The following is a 22,190-nucleotide window of genomic DNA, read 5'->3' as shown; positions in this document are numbered from 1 at the left end:
CCACAGGAAACTGTTGAGGCCAGTTCATTGGCTATGTTTAAGAGGGAGTTAGATATGGCCCTTGTGGCTACAGGGGTCAGGGGGTATGGAGGGAAGGCTGGGGCGGGGTTCTGAGTCGGACGATCAGCCATGATCATAATAAATGGCGGTGCAGGCTCGAAGGGCCGAATGGCCTACTCCTGCACCTATTTTCTATGTTTCTATAATGCACTTTGGTAGTAGAAATAAATGTACAGACTATTTATTAAATGGGGAGAAAATCCAAAAATCTGAGATGTCTAGGGACTTGGGATTCCTTGTACAGAACATAAAGGTTAACTTGCAGGCTGAGGTGGTGGTGAGGAAGGCAAATGCAATGTTAGCATTCATTTTAAGAGGTCTAGAGTTCAAGAGCAGGGGTGTAATGCTGAGGTTTTATAAGGCTTGGTGAGGCCTCACCTTGAGTATTATAAACAGTTTTGGCTCCTTATCTAAGAAAAGATGTGCTGACATTGGAGAAGGTTCAGAAGAAGTTCAAACAGATGGCTCATAAGGATGATTCCAGGAATGGAAGTGTTATCATACGAGGAATGTTTGATGGCTCAGGGTTTGTACTTGCTGGAATTCAGAAGGATGAGGGGGATCTCATTGAAACCTTTCAAATGTTGAAAAGCCTGGACAGAATAGATGTGGAAAGGATGTTTTTCATGATGGGAGAGTCTAGGACAAGAGGCCACAGGCTCAGGAGAGAGGGGCGCCCTTTCAAAACAGAGATGCGGAGAAATTTCTTTAGCCGGAGGGTGGTTAAGTGGTTCAGAATCTCTATGTTCCTGTTAGGTTGAAAGGGTAAAAGTTTGAGAGAGCCATAGTTTTCAAGAGATATTAAAAACTTGGTTCAGAAAAAGAGAGAGATCTTCAATAAATATAGGCAGCTTCGAGTTAATGAGGTACTCGAGGAATATAAAGAATGTAAAGAGAATCTTAAGAAAGAAATTAGAAAAGCTAAAAGAAGATACGAGGCTGCTTTGGCAAGTAAGGTGAAAATAAATCTAAAGGGTTTCTACAGTTATGTTAGTGGCAAAAGGATAGTGAGGGATAAAATTGGTCCCTTGGAGAATCAGAGTGTACGGCTATGTGTGGAACCAAAAGAGATGGGGGAGATTTTGAACAATTTCTTTTCTTTGGTATTCACTAAGGGAAGGACATTGAATTGTGTAAGGTAAAGGAAACAAGAAGGGTAGTTATGGAAAGTATGACGATTAAAGAAGAGGAAGTACTGGCGCTCTTAAGGAATATAAAAGTGGATAAGTCTCTGGGTCCGTACAAGATATTCTCTAAGACCTTGAGGGAAGTTAGTGTGGAAATAGCAGGGGCTCTGAAAGAAATATTTCAAATGTCATCAGAAACTGGGATGGTGCCGGAGGATTGGCGTATTGCTCATGTTGTTCCATTGTTTTAAAAGGGTTCAAAGAGTAAACCTAGCAATTATCGGCCTATGAGTTTGACGTCAGTGGTGGGTAAATTGATGGAAAGTATTCTTAGAGATGGTATATATAATTATCTGGATAGACAAGGTCTGATTAGGAACAGTCAACATGGATTTGTGCGTGGAAGGTCATGTTTGATAAATCTTATTGAATTTTTTGATGAGGTTACTAGGAAAGTTGATGAGGGTAAAGTGGTGGATGTTGTCTATATGGACTTCAGTAAGGCCTTTGACAAGGTTCCACACAGGTTAGTTCGGAAGGTTCAATCGTTAGGCATTAATATTGAAGTAGTAAAATCGATTCAGCAGTGGCTAGATGGGAGACGCCAGAGAGTAGTGGTGGATAACTGCGTGTCAGATTGGAGGACAGTGTGTAGCAGTGTGCCTCAAGGATCTGTACTGGGTCCAATGTTGTTTGTAATATATATTAATGATCTAGATGATGGGGTGGTAAATTGGATTAGGAGGTGGTGTTGTGGATGATGAGGTAGGTTTTCAAAACTTGCAGAGAGATTTAGGACAGTTAGAAGAGGGGGCTGAAAGATGGCAGATGGAGATTAATGCTGAAAAAGGTGAGGTGCTACATTTTGGTACAACTAATCAAAATAGGCCATACATGGTAAATGGTAGGGCATTAAAGAATGCTTTAGAACAGGGGGATCTAGGAATAATGGTGCATAGTTCCCTGAAGATGGAATCTCATGTGGATAGGGTGGTGAAGAAAGCTTTTGGTTTGCTGACCTTTATTAATCAGAGCATTGTGTATAGGAGTTGGGATGTAATGTTGAATTTGTATAAGGCATTGGTAAGGCCAAATCTGGAGTATTATGTACAGTTCTGGTTACCGAATTATAGGAAGGATGTCAATAAAATTGAGAGTACAGAGGAGGTTTACTAAAATGTTGCCTGGGTTTCATCTCCTAAGTTACAGAGAAAGGTTGAACAAGTTAGGTCTTTATCCTTTGGAGCATAGAAGGTTGAGGGGAGACTTGATAGAGGTGTTTAAAATTATGAGGGGGATTGATAGAGTTGACGTGGTTAGACTTTTTCCATTGAGAGTGGGGAAGATTCAAACAAAAGGACATGGGTTGAGAATTAGAGGAAAAAAGTTTAGGGGTAACATGAGGGGGAACTTCTTTACTCAGAGAGTGGTAGCTGTGTGGAACGAGCTTCCAGCAGAAGTGGTTGAGGCAGGTTCTATGTTGTTGTTTAAAGTTAAATTGGATCGATATATGGACAGGAAAGGAATGGAGGGTTATGGGCTGAGTGCAGGTCAGTGGGAATAGGATAGGGTAAAAGTTCGGCATGGACTAGAAGGGCCGAGATGGCCTGTTTCCGTGCTGTAATTGTTATATGGTCTTACGTGGTGAATTTGTGGAATTTATTAGCACAGGCAGCTATGGAGGCCAGTTTATGTAATGTATTTAAGGCAGAGTTTAATAGGTTCTTGATTGGAAATGGCATCAAAGACTGTTGGGAGAAGGCTGGGGAGTGGGACTGAGGAGGGGGGAAAAGATCAGACATGATTGAATGGCGGAGCAGACTCGATGGACCAAATGTGCTAATTCTGCTCCTATATCTTATGGTCTTATGGGAACAGTTTAGTTTTATTCAGTTCATCTAGTAACTGTATTAGTTACTGTCTTGTAGGTATAGTATTGTAGAGTGTATTGTATTTGCAATAAAGGTACTTTGTAAAATCTGCTCGTTAGATTTACAATAATGATTGATCATTCACACATAGCAGTACTGAGTTCTGCATTGATAGGTACAGAGGAGGTGAACCCTTTGATATTTCTTTGTTCTTATTGCTGTACTGTAGGCATGATGTATCACAGCATAACAGCCCTAAAATTCGAATCCACTGAATTCAGATTCGAAAATTGTGCATAATGTTTATTATCCACTTAACGTACTAACAGATGATAAATTTCCCACCCAATTAAGTTTTCAACTGGAAACACTGCAGTGATCATGATTACATGCAATCATTCATTTATTATTCCCCTTCAAATTTACAGATTGAAATCAGGCTAAAACCTATTTATTTGATGGGAATAATCAACTGATGATTATGTAATAACAGTTGAGAGCTTGGGAAGGAGAGCTTTATTTGTGTCTTGTGAGAGAAAGAAGGAACTATATTCTGTAATTATAATTTACAATGCTAATCGAGAGAACCCCAATGCAATTGACAGCTCAACATTGCTTGTTTTGTCTTTTAAGGGCAAGAATAAGCACTTAAACAAAGACTCTTCACTTCCTTGTCACTTTAGTGTATGCTACTTGAAGTTTCACCTTAATTTGTGTTGACTTTGCGTCTAGCACTTTCTTCTTCATTTTCCGTCTTTTTTCTAAGGCTGTCCATGTTTCCTGTTGTATTCATTCTTTGTTCTTCTTTCCAGTTCTGTAACCTTGACAAGAATCACTGCTCTCCTTGAAGACTGAGGTGATCTCTTTCCACATTGTGTCAATCTTTTCTACTAACACATCCTTGTCAAGGACTTGCAAGGCCTGAAATCTGTTCTTAAACTGAATGGTGAAGACAGATCTCACACTGGTATCCTTGATCTTCTCGATCAAAATGTCTTTGTACAAATGTTCTTGTCTCAGTGCTTCTCAGCTTGAGTTTCATCACTGTTACAGAAAGGTGGTGATCTCGCCCTGTATCTGCTCCTGTCTTCACTTTTACATCCTGTAAGTATCATCTTCATGTATCATTGAGTGTTAACTGGTCAAACTGATTCTTGTTGCATCCACTGGGTGAGCATCATGTCATTTTCAGGATTTCACGGTGTGGAAGGAGGGTCTCACCTATAAACAGATTGTTTACGGCACAGAATCCCACCAGTCTTTCACCATAGTCATTCATCATTCCACATCCATGTGTACCCATGACCCTAGAGAAGTGTGAGTTTAGATCTCCCATGATGATGGTTATGTTATGGTGTGGTGTTGACCCTACTTCCAACTGCAGCTGTTCATGGAAAACATCCTTTTCTTCAATGTCACTATCATTGTAGAAGCACAGCACTGGATCACAGTCATGTTCACTTGCTTCCCTTTCAGCCTGACTCTCACTAGCCTGCTGTCGATTGGTTTTCGTTCCAGCAAGCACTTCTCAGTGGCCTTCTTCAAAATGACAGCTACACCATCATGATGCTGACCACCTTCCCTTCCTGAGTATAAAACTGTTTTAGTCTGCCAGACCCTGTCCATCTGTTTTCACTGAGGCACAGTATATATCGGTTGTAACGATGCATTTTTGCAGTTACTTGTGCCAGCTTGCCAGTTTTGTACATGGCTCATACATTGCAATAACCAATTGTGATCTAGGTCTTGGCAGTATCTAGGGCTTCCTTCATCAGACTGGTAGTTCCTTCTTGGTTTTCACTTCTGTCAACCACGAAAATCCCGGGTGGAAACCAGGAATACCATCACCCACAGATAGAACATAGAATATAGAATAGTACAGCACAGTACAGGCCCTTCGGCCCACAATGTTGTGCTGACCCTCAAACCCTGCCTCCCATATAACTCCCCACCTTAAATTCCTCCATATACCTGTCTAGTAGTCTCTAAAACTTCACTAGTGTATCTACCTCCACCACTGACTCAGGCAGTGCATTCCACATACCAGCCACTCTCTGAATAAAAAACCTTCCTCTAATATCTCCCTTGAACTTCCCACCCCTTACCTTAAAGCCATGTCCTCTCATATTGAGCAGTGGTGCCCTGGGGAAGAGGCGCTGGCTATCCACTCTATCTATTCCTCTTAATATCTTGTATACCTCTATCATGTCTCCTCTCATCCTCCCTCTCTCCAAAGAGTAAAGCCCTAGCTCCCTTAATCTCTGATCATAATGCATACTCTCTAAACCAGGCAGCGTCCTGGTTAATCTCCTCTGTACCCTTTCCAGTGCTTCCACATCCTTCCTATAGTGAGGCGACCAGAACTGGACACAGTACTCCAAGTGTGGCCTAACCAGAGTTTTAAAGAGCTGCATCATTACCTCGCGACTCTTAAACTCTATCCCTCAACTTATGAAAGCCAACACCCCATAAGCTTTCTTAACTACCCTATCTTACCTGGTATTGGAGGATTCTTCATTGCTGTTTCTGTAACAATTTTTTTCTGGTTGTTAGCCCTGAGCCGAACCCTTGAACCAGGAGCCCTGGTGGACCACTCAGTCTGGTCTCTATCCTTTGACCTGTTTGGCATGGGTGACCCTACCAAGTGCTAAACCACAGGGCGCTAACTCCAGTGCCCTGTGGTTTAGCTCTCTGGGTCACTGGGGCACAGAAGCCTCCAAACCCTACGACATGGCTGTGGTCCTATTGGAGGCTTGCTGACAAATCTATTGGAATATTATGAGGAAAGAAAGGTAGGACAGACAAAGGATGATAATCCAGGATCCAAAATAAAACAGGAGGAAGTATTTCAAAGTAAAAAAGAATGAATAAGCTGCATTAAGTTAACTGCCATTTGCTGAGAACTGAATTGAATTGACTTTATTACTTACATCCTTCAAATACACGAGGAGTAAAAATCTTTACGTTACCTCTCCGTTCAAATGTGCAATTATAGTAGTTTATAATAAATATAATGTACAACATGATATTGAACAATTCAATTCAATTCCTTCTCATTGGTGTGGTTCACTTAGTAACATACACAAAATGCTGAAGGATCCCAACAAGCCAGGCAGCATCTATGTTCATTTAATTCTATTTCTTTCAGTTTCATTATTGTCACTTCAACATTTATTTTTGTACCACTTCATCTGCACTACCATTATATCATTATCTGCAGTCTTGTGTTTGTCTCCATATTTATCGTTGTTTTTATTATTCCTATGTGTTCTATTCACTCAGTGAGCTTCATGTGAACAAGTAATTTCATTGTACCCTGGTGTATATGACAATAAACTAACCTAATCTAATTTTAGGTGTTTTGAACCAATACAATTTGAAATGAACAGTTGCCTTGTAAATTATTCAATAGTACTGTTTTCACAGTCTCTGTGTGTCAGTCACAGAGGTAGTAGACCATATCTTTCCCTGTCTCTGTTAATCCCATGTAGCTCGATATCTTGGTTGCTTCCTGTTTGCTGCATTGTTCAGTTCTGGTCCCCTCATTATAGAAGGATGTGAAAACTTCAGAGAGGGTGCAGAGGAAAGTTAGCAGAATACCGTGGCATGCGGAGATGCATAGCAGTTCCATCCGATGCAAATATAGCTCAGGGCGTTGGAGTTTGGAGTTCAATTCCAGTGCCCTCTGTGTGAAAGCCTGTATGTACTTTCCATGAACTGCAGGTGCTCCAGATTTCTCCCACAGTCCAAGCAGTTAGTAGATTACTTGGTCATTGTAAATTGTCCTCTGATTAGGCTGGTGTGAAATAGGTGGGTTGCTAGCTGGCATGGATTACTGGGCTGGAAGGGACTGTTCCCACATTGTATTTCTAAATAGATAAAATAATGGTGCCTAGATTAGAGAACAAGTTGTATGAGGAAAGGTTGAGTGTGCAAGGGCTTCTCTTTGGAGCAGCAGAGAATGAGAGATGACTTGTCAGTGATGTCTAAGATGATAAGAGGATAGAGAGAGTGGGCAGCCAGCAACCTTGTCGCAGGGCGGCAGTGGCTAATATGAGAGGGCATAATTTTAAGGTGATTGGAAAAAGTATAGGGGGGAATTTTACAGAGATTGGCAAGTGTGTGAATCGCACGCCCAGGTGTGGCGTTAGAGTCAGACACATTACAGACATTTAAGAGACTCTTAGATGGACATATGGATAAAAGAAAAATGGAGGACTAGGTTGTGTCAATCTTATAATCTACTCTAAGATCAATCTAACCCTAAGGAGGGAAGGGTTAGATTGACCTTAGAGTAGGTTATAAGGTTGGCTGAACTGAAGGACCTGTACTGTTCTATGTTCTAATGTGTTGTTTCTCCAGAGCTATGCCTTATCTTTTATCACTATTGTTGATGGAGCTTTATCTTTTACTACTTCCATTTCCTGCACTTCTGCTCTTACTCCACCTTCTCCACAGGCAGAACAGGCATTAAGTTCCCCTGGTTCTTGCCTTTCACCCACCCACCTTTGCAATCAGCATATCATATTCTCAACCTTTCTGCCTTACCTTCCACCTTCCCTTTACACTGGATTCAATCATCTGCAGGCTTGTTAGCTCCATCTATCATCTTCCAGCTCTGTCACTATCTCTACTCTTCCTTCCCTCACCTGACTCTACAAGCCAATCAACACTCGTCACCAGGATCCACACATCTCTTGTCCCAGTTCTATAGCTCAGCTTTTTGTAGTGGCTATCTCCCCTTTACTCTTTCAGTCCAGATGCTGGATCTTGACCTGGCATGTTGACTGTGCGTTTGTTGTTCAGTCGTTAAGTCGAGTCCGACTCTTTGTGACCTCGTAGACCTCTGCACACCAAGCCTTCTTGTTGGTAACTGTCTCTCTAAGATCCTCCAAGGTTATACGCATTGTCTGAGTAGTGTTATCTATCCATCATAGCCTCTGTCATCCTCTCCTTTTACTTTTTTACCTAACATTTTAGTGTAGAAATTGCAGGGGCCCTGGAAGAAATATTTAAAATGTCCTTAGCCACGGCTGCAGTGCCGAAGGATTGGAGGGTAGCTCATGTCATTCCGTTGTTTAAAAAAGGCTCCAGAAGTAAACCAGGTACAGGCCGGTGAGCCTGACATCAGTAGTAGGTATATTATTGGAAGGTGTTCTGAGAGATTGGATATACAAGTATCTGGACAACCAAGGGCTGATTAAGGATAGTCAGCATGGCTTTGTGCGTGGTAGATCGTGTTTAACGAATCTTGTAGAGTTTTTCGAGGAGGTTGCCAAGAAAGTAGATGAAGGAAAGGCTGTGGATGTTGTCTACATGGACTTTAGTAACGTATTTGACAAGGTCCCACATGGGAGGTTAGTTCAGAAGGTTTAGATACTAGGTATTCATGGAGAAGTTAAAACTGGATTTGAAATTGGCTGTGTGGGAGAAGTCAGCGAGTGGTAGTGGATGATTGCTTCTCAGACTGGAGGCCTGTAACTAGTGGTGTGCCTCAGGGATCTGTGCTGGGACCATTGTTGTTTGTTGTCTATATCATTGATCTAAATGATAATGTGGTAAATTAGATCAGCAAGTTTGCTGATGGCACTAAGATTGGAGGCGTTGTGAACAGTGAGGAAGGCTTTCAAAGCTTGCAGAGGGATCTGAACCAACTGGAAAAATGGGCCAGAAAATGGCAGATGGAACTTAATGCAGACAAGTGTGAGGTGTTGCATTTTGGAAGGACAAATCAAGGTAGGACATACACAGTAAATGGTAGGGCACTGAGGAGTGCGGAGGAACAAGGGGATCTGGGAGTTCAGATACATAATTCCCTGAAAGTGGCGTCACAGGTAGACAGGGTTGTAAACAAGGCTTTTGGCATCCTGGCATTCATAAATCAAAGTACTGAGTATAGGAGTTGGGATATTATGGTGAGGTTGTATAAGACATTGGTGAGGCCAAATTTGGAGTATTGTGTGCAGTTCTGGTCACCTAACTATAGGAAGGATACCAGTAAGATTGAAAGAGTGCAGAGAAGATTTACTAGGATGTTGCCAAGTCTTCAGGAGCTGAGTTAAAGGGAAAGATTGAACAGGTTAGGACTTTATAACAACAACCCGCTGGTTTATGATGTTAAAAAGTCTGTGTCGTCGCTTTTTGAGCTCCGTGCCTGAAGATCGCAAAGATCTTGGGTCTTTGGGCCCATAGCGAAAGATTTTCTGGCCTCCCCGATGATAGTGACATTGAAGAAAAGGACGTCTTCCATAACCAGCTGCAGTCGGAAGCAGAGTTAACACCACGCCATGGCATAATCATTATCATGGGAGATCTAAACACCAGAGTGCGAAATAACAACTCACCCTTCACTGGGATCGTGGGCATCCATGGATGATGTGGAATGATGAATAACAGTAGTGAAAGACTAGTGGAGTTCTGTTGCATGAACTATCTGGTAAATGGAGGGATCCTCTTTCCACACCATGAAATCCACAAACTGACATGGTGTTCACCCAACTGACATGACAAGAACGAGGTTGACCATTTACCGATCAATGAAGATGATCTTTACGAGATGTAAAAATGAAGACAGGAGCAGATACAGGAAGTGATCACCAGTGATGAGAAACTCAAGGATAACAGCGTGAGATCTGCTTTCACCATTCTGCTTAAAATTTTGGGCCTTGCAAGACTTTGCTGAGGATGTGGTAGTAGACAGGATTGACACAATGTGGAAACGGATTGCCTCAGTCTTCAAGGACTGCAGAGAAGCTTGTCTAGGATACAGAGCTGGAAAGAAGAGCAAAGAATAGATACAACAGGAAACATAGACAGATTTAGAAGAAAGACAGAAAATGAAGAAAGTTCTGGATGCAATGTCAACATGAATTAAGATGAAATTTCAACTAGTATACACTGAAACTAACAAGGAAGTGAAGAGATTTGTAAGAAAGGATAAGAGAGTCTACATGAAAAACCTTGAAGTGGAGACCTAAGCTGCAGCCAATCGAGGTAATCAGGGAAATATCTATGAGATTCCAAAATTGGAATGCAGGAAGTTCCAGACTAGATCCAGTGGTCCCATGAACGAACAGTCTGCTTTTGACAGCTGAGAAAGACCAAGAAGCACGTGAACAGAGTGCTTCACAGAATTACTAAATAGACCCCCACCAGAGGACGACCTGACATACAAAAGGCAGCATAGGACCTCGACATCAACACAGATCCACCCAAGAAAGAAGAGGCTGTTTCTGCAATTGAATCACTAAAGAACAGAAAGGCTGCAGGACGTGACAATTTGAGCACTGAACTGTTACAAGCTGAACCCAAAGTTGCAGCAGCCACCCTGTGAGCTTCTAATCCAGGAAGTCGGGAACAGGGACATGTACCCAAAAATTGGACAAAGGGTGTTACCACTGTTTACTCTAATCCGGGAACGGGGACATGTACCCAAGAACTGGATAAAGGGTGTTGTTGATAGGATCCCCAAGAAAGGAGTACCTACTGCAACAATTGGTGTGGCATCACACTTTTGTCAGTGCTCAGCAAGATTCTTGATCAAGACCTTGTCCAACAGATTACAAATGCTGTTGATGTGTGCATGGGAGGGAGAAAGCTGGCTGCAGGAGAAACAGAGGCTCAGTCCACTAAATTTTTACGCTGTGTGATCTCAAGTATCAGTGCACAGAGTGGCAGAGGGAAGGGACTGAACTGGGGGAATTCAGTTGCTTCCTACCTACATCTGTGACACCACACACTTCGAATCTTTTCAAGGATTTCAGGTTCCCTGGCCCCTATCATCTTATTTTCACTATGAATGTTCAGTCCCTGTACACCTCCATCTCCCACCAGGAAGGCTTCAAAGCTCTCCATTTCTTTCTGGACACCAGACCCAACCAGTTTCCCTCTACTACCACTCTTCTCTGCCTAGCAGAATTGTCCTCACTAAGTAATTTCTCCTTTGGCTCCTCCCACTTCCTGCAAACAAAAGGTGTAGCCATGGGCACTCACATGGGTCCCAAATATGCCTGCCTTTTCGTCAGCTTTGTGCAACAATCTATATTCCAAGCCTACATTGGTTACCGTCCTGCACTTTTCTTACACTACATCGACAACTGCATTGGTGCTGCTTCCTGAACCCATGCTGAACTCATCGACTTCATCCACTTTGCCTCCAACTTCCACCCTGCCCTCAAACTTACCTGGTCTATTTCTGACACCTTCCTTCCCTTTCTCAATCTCTCTGTCTCCGTCTTAGGAGACAACTCATCTACTGATGTCTATAACAAGCCCACAGACTCTCACAGCTGTCTGGACTATACCTCCTCCCACCCTGTTACTTGTAAAAACACCAACCCCTTCTCTCAATTCCTCCATCTCTGCCGTATCTGCTCTCAGGATGAGGCTTTTCATTTGAGAATGAAGGAAATGTCCTTTTTCAAAGAAAGGGGTTTCCCTTCCTCCTCCGTCAACGCTGCCCTCAACTGCATCTCTTCCATTTCATGTATGTCTACTCTTACCCTATCTTCCTGCCACCCTACCAGGGATGTGGCTCCTCTTGTCCTCACCTACTACCCTACCAGCCTCCACATCCAGCACATAATTCTCCGGAACTTCCGCCATCTCCAATTGGATCCCACCACCAAGCACATTTCCCTCCTCCCCCACTTTCTACTTTCCGCAGGGAACACTCCCTCCACGCCTCCTTTGTCTATTCGCCCCTCCCCACTGATCACCCTTCTGGCACTTACCCTTGCAAGTGGAACAAGTGCTACACCTGCCACGACACCTCCTCCATCACTACCATTCAGGGCCCTAAACAGTCCTTCCAGGTGAGGCAACACTTCACCTGTGAGTCTGTTGGGGTCATTTACTGTATCTGGTGCTGTCCATATATTGTGAGACCGCTTCACCAGAAGAAGCGATCTCCCAATCAGAATCAGGTTTATTATCACTGGGATGTGACGTGAAATTTGCTAACTTAGCAGCAGCAGTTCAATGCAATACATAATATGGAAGAGAAAAATATATAAATAAAATAAAAAAATAAATACATAAATCAATTACAGTATACTGTATATTGAATAGATTAAAAAATGTGCAAAATACAGAAATATTGTAAACACCAGGAATTCTGCAGATGCTGGAAATTCAAGCAACACACATCAAAGTTGCTGGTGAACGCAGCAGGCCAGGCAGCATCTCTAGGAGGAGGTGCAGTCGACGTTTCAGGCCAAGACCCTTCGTCAGGACTATTGAAATTACAATATTAGAAATATTGTATATTTTTTTGAAAAGTGAGGTAGTGTGCAAGGGTTCAATGCCCATTTAGGATTCGGATGGCAGAGGGGAAGAAACTGTTCCTGAATCGCTGAGTGTGTGCCTTCAGGATCTGTACCTCCTACTTGATGGGAACAGTGAGAAAAGGCCATGCCCGGCGGCTGGAGGTTTTTAATAATGGACTCTGCCTTTCTGAGCACTGCTCCCTGAAGTTGTCCCGGGTACTTTGTAGGCAAGTACCCAAGATGGAGCTGACTAGATTTACAACCTTCTGCAGCTTCTTTCGGTCCTGTGCAGTAGCCCATCCATACCAGACAGTGATGCAGCCTGTCAGAATGCTCTCCACGGTACAACTATAGAACTTTTTGAGTGTATTTGTTGACATACCAAATCTCTTCAAACTCCTAATAAGGTATAGCCGCTGTCTTGCCTTTATAACTGCGTCGGTATGTTGGGACCAGGTTAGATCCTCAGAGATCTTGACACCCAAGAACTTGAAACTGCTCACTCTCTCCACTTCTGATCCCTCTGAGGATTGGTATGTGTTCCTTCGTCTCACACTTCTGAAGTAGGTGAAAACCTGGTCAGCAGGAGCCATTTCTGCTCTTCAAGAACGCTTTGAGCACACTGACTGGCTCATGTTCAGGGAGGCTGCAACCGATGGCGACTCTACCAACTTAGAGGAGTACACAGCATCAGTGACTATACTTTATACTTTATTGTCGCCAAACAATTGATACTAGAGCGTACAATCATCACAGCGACATTTGATTCTGCGCTTCACGCTCCCTGAAGTACAAATCAATAGTAAATATTAAAAATTTAAATTATAAATTATAAATAGAAAATAGAAAAGGGAAAGTAAGGTAGTGCAAAAAAACCGAGAGGCAGGTCGGGATATTTGGAGGGTACGGCCCAGATCCGGGTCAGGATCCATTCAGCAGTCTTATCACAGTTGGAAAGAAGCTGTTCCCAAATCTGGCCGTACGAGTTCTCAAGCTCCTAAGCCTTCTCCTGGAGGGAAGAGGGACGAAAAGTGTGTTGGCTGGGTGGGTCATGTCCTTGATTATCCTGGCAGCACTCCTCCGACAGCGTGCGGTGTAAAGTGAGTCCAAGGACGGAAGATTGGTTTGTGTGATGTACTGGGCTGTGTTCACGATCTTTTGCAGCTTCTTCCGGTCTTGGACAGGACAACTTCCATTCCAGGTTGTGATGCACCCTAGAAGAATGCTTTCTATGGTGCATCTATAAAAATTAGTGAGGGTTTTAGGGGACAGGCCAAATTTCTTTAGCTTTCTCAGGAAGTAAAGGCGCTGGTGGGCCTTCTTGGCAGTGGACTCTGCTTGGTTGGACCAAGTCAGGTCATTTGTGATATTGACCCCGAGGAACTTAAAGCTTTTGATCTGTTCCACTTGCGCACCACTGATGTAAATGAGGTCGTGCAGTCCGCTACTCCTTCTGAAGTCAACAACCAATTCCTTCGTCTTGCTGACGTTGAGGGATAGGTTATTGTCTTCACACCATGCCATCAGGTTCTTAATTTCCTCTTTATACTCAAACTCATCATTACCCGAGATATGGCCTCCAATTGTTGTGTCATCAGCAAACTTATATATTGAGTTTGATGGAAACTTGGCTACACAATCATGGGTGTACAGTGAGTACAGCAGGGGGCTGAGTACACAGCCTTGTGGGGTACCTGTGTCCAGAGTGATTGTAGAGGAGAGCTTGTCCCCTATTTTTATAGCCTGGGTCCTGTCTGTAACTAGCTATATCAGCAAGTGCTTTAATGACATCACTCTGGCCAAGACCATCACTATACGCGCTAACCAGAAGCCATGGATGACCGCGGAGGTGCGTGCGCTGCTGAGGACCCGTGACTCCGCCTTCAGAGCAGGCGACCCTAACAACAGCGAGGGCCAAACTGTCCCGGGCCATCAGAGAGGCAAAGCGTGCACACACCCAGCAAATCCACAGCCACTTCCAGGACAGCGGTGACACACGGCGCATGTGGAAGGGCATTCAGGACATCATCAACTACAAGACAACACCACCTGCCTGTGCTGGTGATGCCTCCCTCCCAGATGTGTTGAACAACTTCTACATTCGTTTTGAAGCGGAAAATGACATGGTGGCAAGTAAGATCGCTCCTCCTTCAAATGACCAGGTGCTGTGTCTTACCATGGCTGATGTGAGGAAAACTCTATGCAGGGTCAACCCACGGAAGGCTGCTGGACCAGACAATATTCCTGGCAGAGTGCTCAGAGGATGTGCAGACCAGCTGGCAGATGTTTTCACTGACATCTTCAACATCTCCCTGAGCAGCGCCGTCGTTCCTACATGCTTCAAGGCTGCCACCATCGTCCCCGTGCCGAAGAAGTCTTCAGTGTCCTGCCTCAACGACTACCGTCCCGTTGCACTCACATCCATCATCATGAAGTGTTTCGAGAGGCTGGTCATGAGGCACAAAGACCCTGCTGCCCCCCTCACTGGACCCCCTGCAGTTCGTGTATCGTCCCAACTGCTCAACAGACAATGCCATTGCCATCACCCTCCACCTGGCCCTCACCCACCTGGACAAAATAGACACATATGTTCGAATATTGTTCATAGACTTCAGTTCAGCATTCAACACAATCATTCTTCAGCACCTGATTGGAAAGCTGAAACTGCTGGGCCTGAACACCTCCCTCTGCAACTGGATCCTAGACTTCCTGACTGGGAGACCTCAGTCAGTCTGGCTTGGAAGTAGCATCTCCAACACCATCACTCTGAGCACGGGGGCCCCCAGGGCTGTGTGCTCAGCCCACTGCTGTTCACTCTGCTGACCCATGACTGTGCTGCAATACACAGCTCGAACCACATCATCAAGTTCGCCGATGACACGACCGTGGTGGATCTTATCAGCAAGAACAATGAGGCAGCTTACAGAGAGGAGGTGCAGCGGCTAACGGACTGGTGCAGAGCCAACAACCTGTCTCTGAATGTGAACAAAACAAAAGAGATGGTTGTTGACTTTAGGAGAGCACGGAGTGATCACTCTCTGCTGAACATTGACGGCTCCTCCGTAGAGATCGTTAAGAGCACCAAATTTCTTGGTGTTCACCTGGCGGAGATTCTCACCTGGTCCCTCAATACCAGCTCCATAGCAAAGAAAGCCCAGCAGCATCTCTACTTTCTGCGAAGGCTGAGAAAAGTCCATCTCCCACCCCCCATCCTCACCACATTCTACAGAGGATGTATCAAGAGCATCCTGAGCAGCTGAGAAGATCATCGGCGTCTCTCTTCCCGCCATTACAGACATTTACACTACACGCTGCACCCGTAAAGTCAACAGCATTGTGGACCCCACCCGCCCCTCATATAAACTCTTCTTCCTCCTGCCATCTGGCAAAAGGTACCGAAGCATTTGGGCTCTCACGACCAGACTGTGCAACAGTTTCTTCCCTCAAGCCATCAGAGTCCTTAATACCCAGAGACTAGACTGACATCTACATCATTTATTATTGTATTGTAATTTGTCCTCTATTGTGCCTATTGTCTTGTTTATTATTTATTGTACTGCCCTGCACGGTTTTGTGCACTTTATGTAGTCCTGTGTAGGTCCATAGACTACTGTAGCTTTTGTGTTGTCTTACGTAGTCTAGTGTAGCCTTGTGTTGTCTCACTTAGTCTAGTGTAGTTTTCTGTTGTGTCATGTAGCACCAAGGTCCTGGAGGAATGTTGTTTCATTTTTACTGTGTACTGTACCAGCAGTTTCTGGTTGAAATGACAATAAAAAGCGACTTGACTTGACATTTCCTGAAGTCCACAATCAGCTCTTTCATCTTACTGATGTTGAGTGCAAGGTTGTTGCTATGACACCACTCCACTAGTTAGCATATCTCGCTCCTGTAAGCCCTCTTGTCACCATCTGAGCTTCTACCAACAATGGTTGTATCGTCAGCAAATTTATAGATGGTACTTGAGTTATACCTAGCCACGGAGTCATGGGTATATAGAGAGTAGAGCAGTGGGCTGAGGTGTGCTAGTATTGATCGTCAGCGAGAAGGGTATGTTATCATCAATCCACATAGATTGTAGTCTTCCGGTTAGGAAGTTGAGGATCCAATTGCAGAGGGAGGTACAGAGGCCCAGGTTCTGCAACTTCTCAGTCAGGATTGTAGAAATGATGGTATTAAATGCTGAGCTACAGTCGAAGAAAAGCATCCTGACATAAGTGCTTGTGTTGTCCAGGTGGTCTAAAGCTGTGTGAAGAGCCATCGAGATTGTGCCTGCTGTTGATCTATTGTGGTGATAGGCAAATTGCAATGAGTCCAGGTCCTTACTGAGGCAGAAGTTCAGTCTAGTCACAACCAACCGCTCAAAGCATTTCATCACTGTCGATGTGAGTGCTACCGGGTGATAGACATTAAGGCAGCTCACATTATTCTTCTTAGACACTGGTATAATTTTGAAGCAAGTGGGAACTTCTGCCCACAGCAGTGAGAGGTCAAAAATGTCCGCTAGTTGGTTGGCACAGGTTTTCAGAGCCTTACCAGGTACTCCATTAGGACCTTCCACATTGTGAGGGTTCACTCTCTTTAAAGACAGCCTAACATCAACCTCTGAGACAGAGATCACAGGGTCATCAGGTGCAGCAGGGATCTTCACAGCTGTGTTCACCCTTTCAAAGAGGGCATAGAAGGCGTTGAGTTCATCTGGTAGTGAAGCATCGCTGCTATTCATGCTATTGGGTTTCGCCTTGTAGGAAGTTGTGTCTTACAGACCCTGCCAGAGTTGTCATGCATCTGATGTGGCCTCCAGCCTCGTTCGAAATTGTCTCTTGGCCTTTTAAATAGCCCTCTGCAAATTATACCTGGTTTTCTGGTACAGGCCTGGGTTGCCAGACTTGAATGCCAAAGATCTAGCCTTCAGCAGACGATATACCTCCTGGTTCATCCATGGCTTTTGGTTTGGGAATGTACAGTAAGTCTTTGTAGGCACACACTCATCCACACAGGTTTTAATGAAGTCATTAACAACTGCAGCATACTCATCCAGGTTCGAAGATGTATCCCTGAATACAGTTCAGTCTACTGATTCAAAGCAGTCCTGTCAGCACTCCTGTGCTTCCCTTGTCCATACCTTCTTGGTCCGCACAACTGGTGCTGCAGTCTTCAGTCTCTGCCTATACTCAGGGAATAGAAGTACAGCCAGGTGATCAGACTTACTGAAGTGAGGGCATAGAATAGCATGGCAGGCATTTTTAACGGTGGTGTAGCAATGTTCCAGTGTGGTGTTTCCTCTGGTATTGCAAGTGATCTGTTGATGGTAATTGCTTAGTGATTTTTTTCAGACTGGCCTGGCTAAAATCTCCCAAAACGATGGTGAAGGTGTTAGGGTGTGCTGTTTTGTGCATGTTGATCCCATTGATCAGATCATCTAAAGCCTGCTTGACATTGGCCTGAGGTGGAATGTAAACTGCTACCAAAATGACCCCAGATAAACTCCTGTGGTAGGTAAAAAGGACAGCACTTAACTGCTAGATATTCTGGGTCTGGTGAGCAGAATTGGGACAGCACTGATATATTTGTGCACCAAGAAGAGTTGATCATGAGGCTTACTCTTCCATCTCTGCTTTTGAAAGACTCGACAAATCTATCCTGACGGCGTATAGTAAACCATTCAATCTGAATTGCTGCATCCGGTATGGAAGGGGTTAACCAGGATTCCGTGAAACAAAGGAGACACACATTTCTAATGTCCCTCTGATTCGGCACCCACTTTAATTTTAATTGTACTTCCACTTCCCATTCTCATTCCGATATTTCAGTCCATGGCCTCTTCTACTGTTGTGATGAGGCCAAACTCAGGTTGGAGAAATAACACCTTATATTCTGTCTGGGTAGCCTCTGACCTGATGGCATGAACGTCAATTTTTCCAACTTCCTATAATGCCCCTCCCTCTCCTTGACCATTCCCCATCCTCTTTTCCCTCTCTCCCTATCTCCTTGCCTGCCCATCGCCTCCCTCTGATGATCCTCCCCTCTTTTCTTTCTTTTATGGCCTTCTGTCCTCTCCTATCAGACTCCCCCATCTCCAGCCCTGTAGCTCTATCACCAATCAACTTCCCAGCTCTTTACTTCATCCCTCCCTCTCCTGGTTCCACCTATTAGCTTGCGTTTCTCTCTCCTCTTCCCCCAACCTTTTAAATCAACTCCTCATCTCTTTTTCTCCAGTCACGCTGAAGAGCCTCAGCCCGAAATGTCGACTAGACTTTTTTCCATAGATGCTGCTTCCTGCAGCATTGTGTGTGTGTGTTGCCTGTGTACCTTTGGTGGACAGGTTCGACTCGAGTCAGCCAGAGGAAGACTGAGACCATGATCCTCAATGTTGAGCTCCTCCTGCTCCCGTCAAGCCATGTGGCATTGACTTACCAAGTACTGTACCAGCAGATTCACTTACCTGGGCAGCATCGTTCGGCAGGATGACATCCAGTGCAGACTCAGCAAAACTAGAAACATCTTCAGATCAATGAGCGGCAGATAGGGAACAACCAGGTACAGTGTCCACACCAAGGTGAAGCTGTGCCAGGGCTGTGCTCTGTCCACACTCTTGTGGACAGAATGGGTCAGAATGCTGGCACATGACATTTTCTACCTAAATTTCACACACTTCTGTCCTCTGATACTGTCGAAGTTCTGGCACACTGCTGGTGTTGTCCACAGTGAAGACTGATGCAAAAAAACTTATTCAGTTCACCTGTCACTTCCTTGTACCCCATTACTACCTTCCAGCATCTTCTTCAGCAGTCCAATATCAAATCTCGTCTCTCTTGTACACTATATATATCTGAAAAGCTTTTGGTATCCCCTTTAATATTATTGGCTAGCTGACATAGTATTGGCTAGTATTCCATCTTTTCCCTCTTTATGACTTTTTTAATTGCCTTCGGATGATTTCTAAAAGCGTCCCAATCCTCTAACTTCCCACTAATTTTTGGTCTATTATATGTTCTCTCTTTGGCTTTTATGTTGGCTTTGACTTCCCTTGCCAGCCACAGTTATGTCATCCTGCCTTTAGGATACTTCTTCCTCTTTGGGATCTATTTATCCTGCGCCTTCCAAACAGCTCCCAGAAACTCCGACTATTGCTGCTCTGCTGTCACCCTTGCTATAGTTCTTTCCCAATCCACTGTGGCCAGCTCCTCTCTCATGCCTCTGTAATTCCCTTTACGCCACTATAATACTGACACATATGACTTTAGCTTCTCATATTGCGGGGTGAATTCTGGCATATTATGATCACTCAATCCTTAAGGGTTCCTTTATTTTAAGCTCTCTAATCAACTTCAGCTCATTGCACAGCACCTAATCCAGAATTGCTAATCCTCAGCCATGAGCTGCTCTAAAAAGCCATCTCAAAGGCATTGTAGAAGTTCTCCCTCTAGGAGTCCAGCACCAAACTGAATTTCCCAATCTAGCTGAATATCAAAATCCCTCATGACTATCATAACTTTGCCCTTTTGACATGTATTTTCTATTCTGTTGTAATTTGTAGACCACACCTTTACCTCTGTTTGGGGGCCTGTATATGACTTCCATCAGAGTCTTTTTCCCCTTGTAGTTCCTTAGGTCTACTCACCCGATTCAATACCTTCTGATCCTATGTCACCTCTTCCTAAGGATTTTAGTACTTTTTTTTAATCAATAGAGACACCCTACACCCTCTGCCTATCTGCCTGTCCTTTCAATACAATGTGTATTATTAAATGTTAAGCTCCCAACTATGATCTTCTTTCAGCCACGACTCAGTGATACCTCCCAATCTCTAACAGCATTACTACAAGATCATCTACCTTATTCCACACACTGTGTGCAAAATCACACATACATTCTGAGTTAAAAGCCACCATTTATTTTTGGCAGCTTGACAAGATGCTCAGAAATAAGACCATAAGACCATAGATATAGGAGCAGAAGTAGGCCATTCAGCCCATCAAGTCTGCTCCACCATTCAATCAGGGGCTGATCCAATTCTTCCAGTCATCCCACTCCCCTGCCTTCTCCCCATACCTTTTGATGCCCTGGCTAATCAAGAACCTATCTATCTCTGCCTTAAATGCACCCAATGACTTGGCCTCCACAGCCCCTCGTGGCGACAAATTGCACAGATTTACCACCCTCTGATGAAAGTAATTTCTTCACATCTGTTCTAAAAGGACGTCCTTCAATCCTGAAGTCATGGCCTCTTGTCCTAGACTTCCCTACCATGGGAAATAACTTTGCCATATCTAATCTGTTCAGGCCTTTTAACAGTCGGAATGTTTCTATGAGATCCCCCCTCATTCTCCTGAACTCCAGGGAATACAGCCCAAGAGCTGCCAGACGTTCATCATATGGTAACCCTTTCATTCCTGTAATCATTCTCATCAATCTTCTCTGATCTCTCCAATGTCAGTATATCCTTTCTAAAATAAGGAGCCCAAAACCACACACAATACTCTAAGTGTGGTCTCATGAATGCCTTACAGGGTCTCAACACCACATCCCTGCTCTTCTTTTCTATATCTCTGGAAATGAATGCCAACATTGCATTCGCCTTCTTTACAACTGACTCAAACTTTAGGGCATCCTGCACAAGGACTTCCAAGTCCTCATCTTTCCCCATCTAAATAATAGTCTGCCCGTTTATTTCTTCCAACAAAGTGCATGACCATACAGTTTTCAAAATTGTGTTTCATTTGCCACTTCTTTGCCCATTCACTTAAACTATCTAAGTCTCTCTGTTTCCTCAACACTACCTGCTCCTCCACCTATCTTTGTACCACTGGCAAATTTAATCCCATAGCCCATTGACATATATCGTAAAAAGCAGTGGTCCCAACACCTACCCCTGTGGAACTCCACTGGTAACCGGCAGCCAGCCAGAATAGGATCCCTTTTTCTGTTTTCTGCCGACCAGGCAATGCTCCACCCACGCTTCCCTGTAATTCCATGGGCTCTTATCCTGCAAAGCAGCCTCATGTACGGTACCTTGTCAAAGGCCTTCTGAAAATCCAAGTACACCATACCTACTACATCTCCTTTGTCAACCCTGCTTGTAATTTCCTCAAAAAATTGTCAGTTAGTTGGGCAGGATTTTCCTTTCAGGAAACCATGCTGGCTTTGGCCTATCTTGTCAGTGCCTCCAGGTACTCCATAATCTCATCCCTAACAATTGATTCCAACAACTTCCTAACCAGTGATGTCAGGCTAACAGGTCTATAGTTTCCTTTCTGCTGCCTCCCACCCTTCTTAAATTGCATTACAGGTTTATGAGTCAGAAAGTCCTCATTGAAAGTCCTTGATCAGTTAATAGTTATGACTCCATGATCATAGACTCTAAATGAGTGCTACCTCAGAATAACACAGAAAGATCTTATTAATTGAGTGGGAACATTACCATTTTGCAAGTTGTCGTTAACATACAAAAATACTTACCTCAACGTCAAGGTCAGAATACCTCAGTCTTTTCCTCTGTGAAAAGAACAGAAAAAAAAATCTTACTCATCATGTGCTTGAAAGAACATGCTCCATCTCATTTCTAACAGGTTGTCAACTTGTCAGAAGGTCAATGCCCACATAGTGAAATCAGGTGACATTCAGAGCAGTGTACAGTATTCGATTGTACAGCAGAATCTATCCCAGGGAGTCTGGACCACAAAAGGATAGGTGAACATCACAATGCCAGAGACTCAGGACAAAATCCATCAAAGATACTGAACTACATTTTAGTAGCTTTTGCAACAGCTTAGGATATTCACCAGAAATATATCAGTGATAAAATATTTAAAAATAGGAGGACAGATGACATAGAATATGTTACATTTCCCATGATCATAAAAAGA

General features: G+C 43.9%; 1 protein-coding gene across 7 annotated transcripts in view; it reads right to left on the bottom strand.

The window, feature by feature from the left end:
* The window catches only part of LOC134338213 (adhesion G protein-coupled receptor B2-like), a 1,212,788-nt gene that overhangs the window by 52,233 nt on the left and 1,138,365 nt on the right, over positions 1-22,190 (bottom strand). For all 7 annotated transcript variants that reach the window (XM_063033890.1, XM_063033884.1, XM_063033886.1 and 4 more), the window contains one exon: positions 21,784-21,819. In XM_063033890.1, coding sequence (XP_062889960.1) covers positions 21,784-21,819 — 36 coding nt within the window. The remainder of the gene's footprint in view (positions 1-21,783; positions 21,820-22,190) is intronic.

Source organism: Mobula hypostoma, chromosome 26 (genome assembly GCF_963921235.1).
Source record: "Mobula hypostoma chromosome 26, sMobHyp1.1, whole genome shotgun sequence".
NCBI classification, from domain to species: Eukaryota; Metazoa; Chordata; class Chondrichthyes; order Myliobatiformes; family Myliobatidae; genus Mobula; species Mobula hypostoma.
This window is presented reverse-complemented; position numbering and strand designations above follow the sequence as displayed.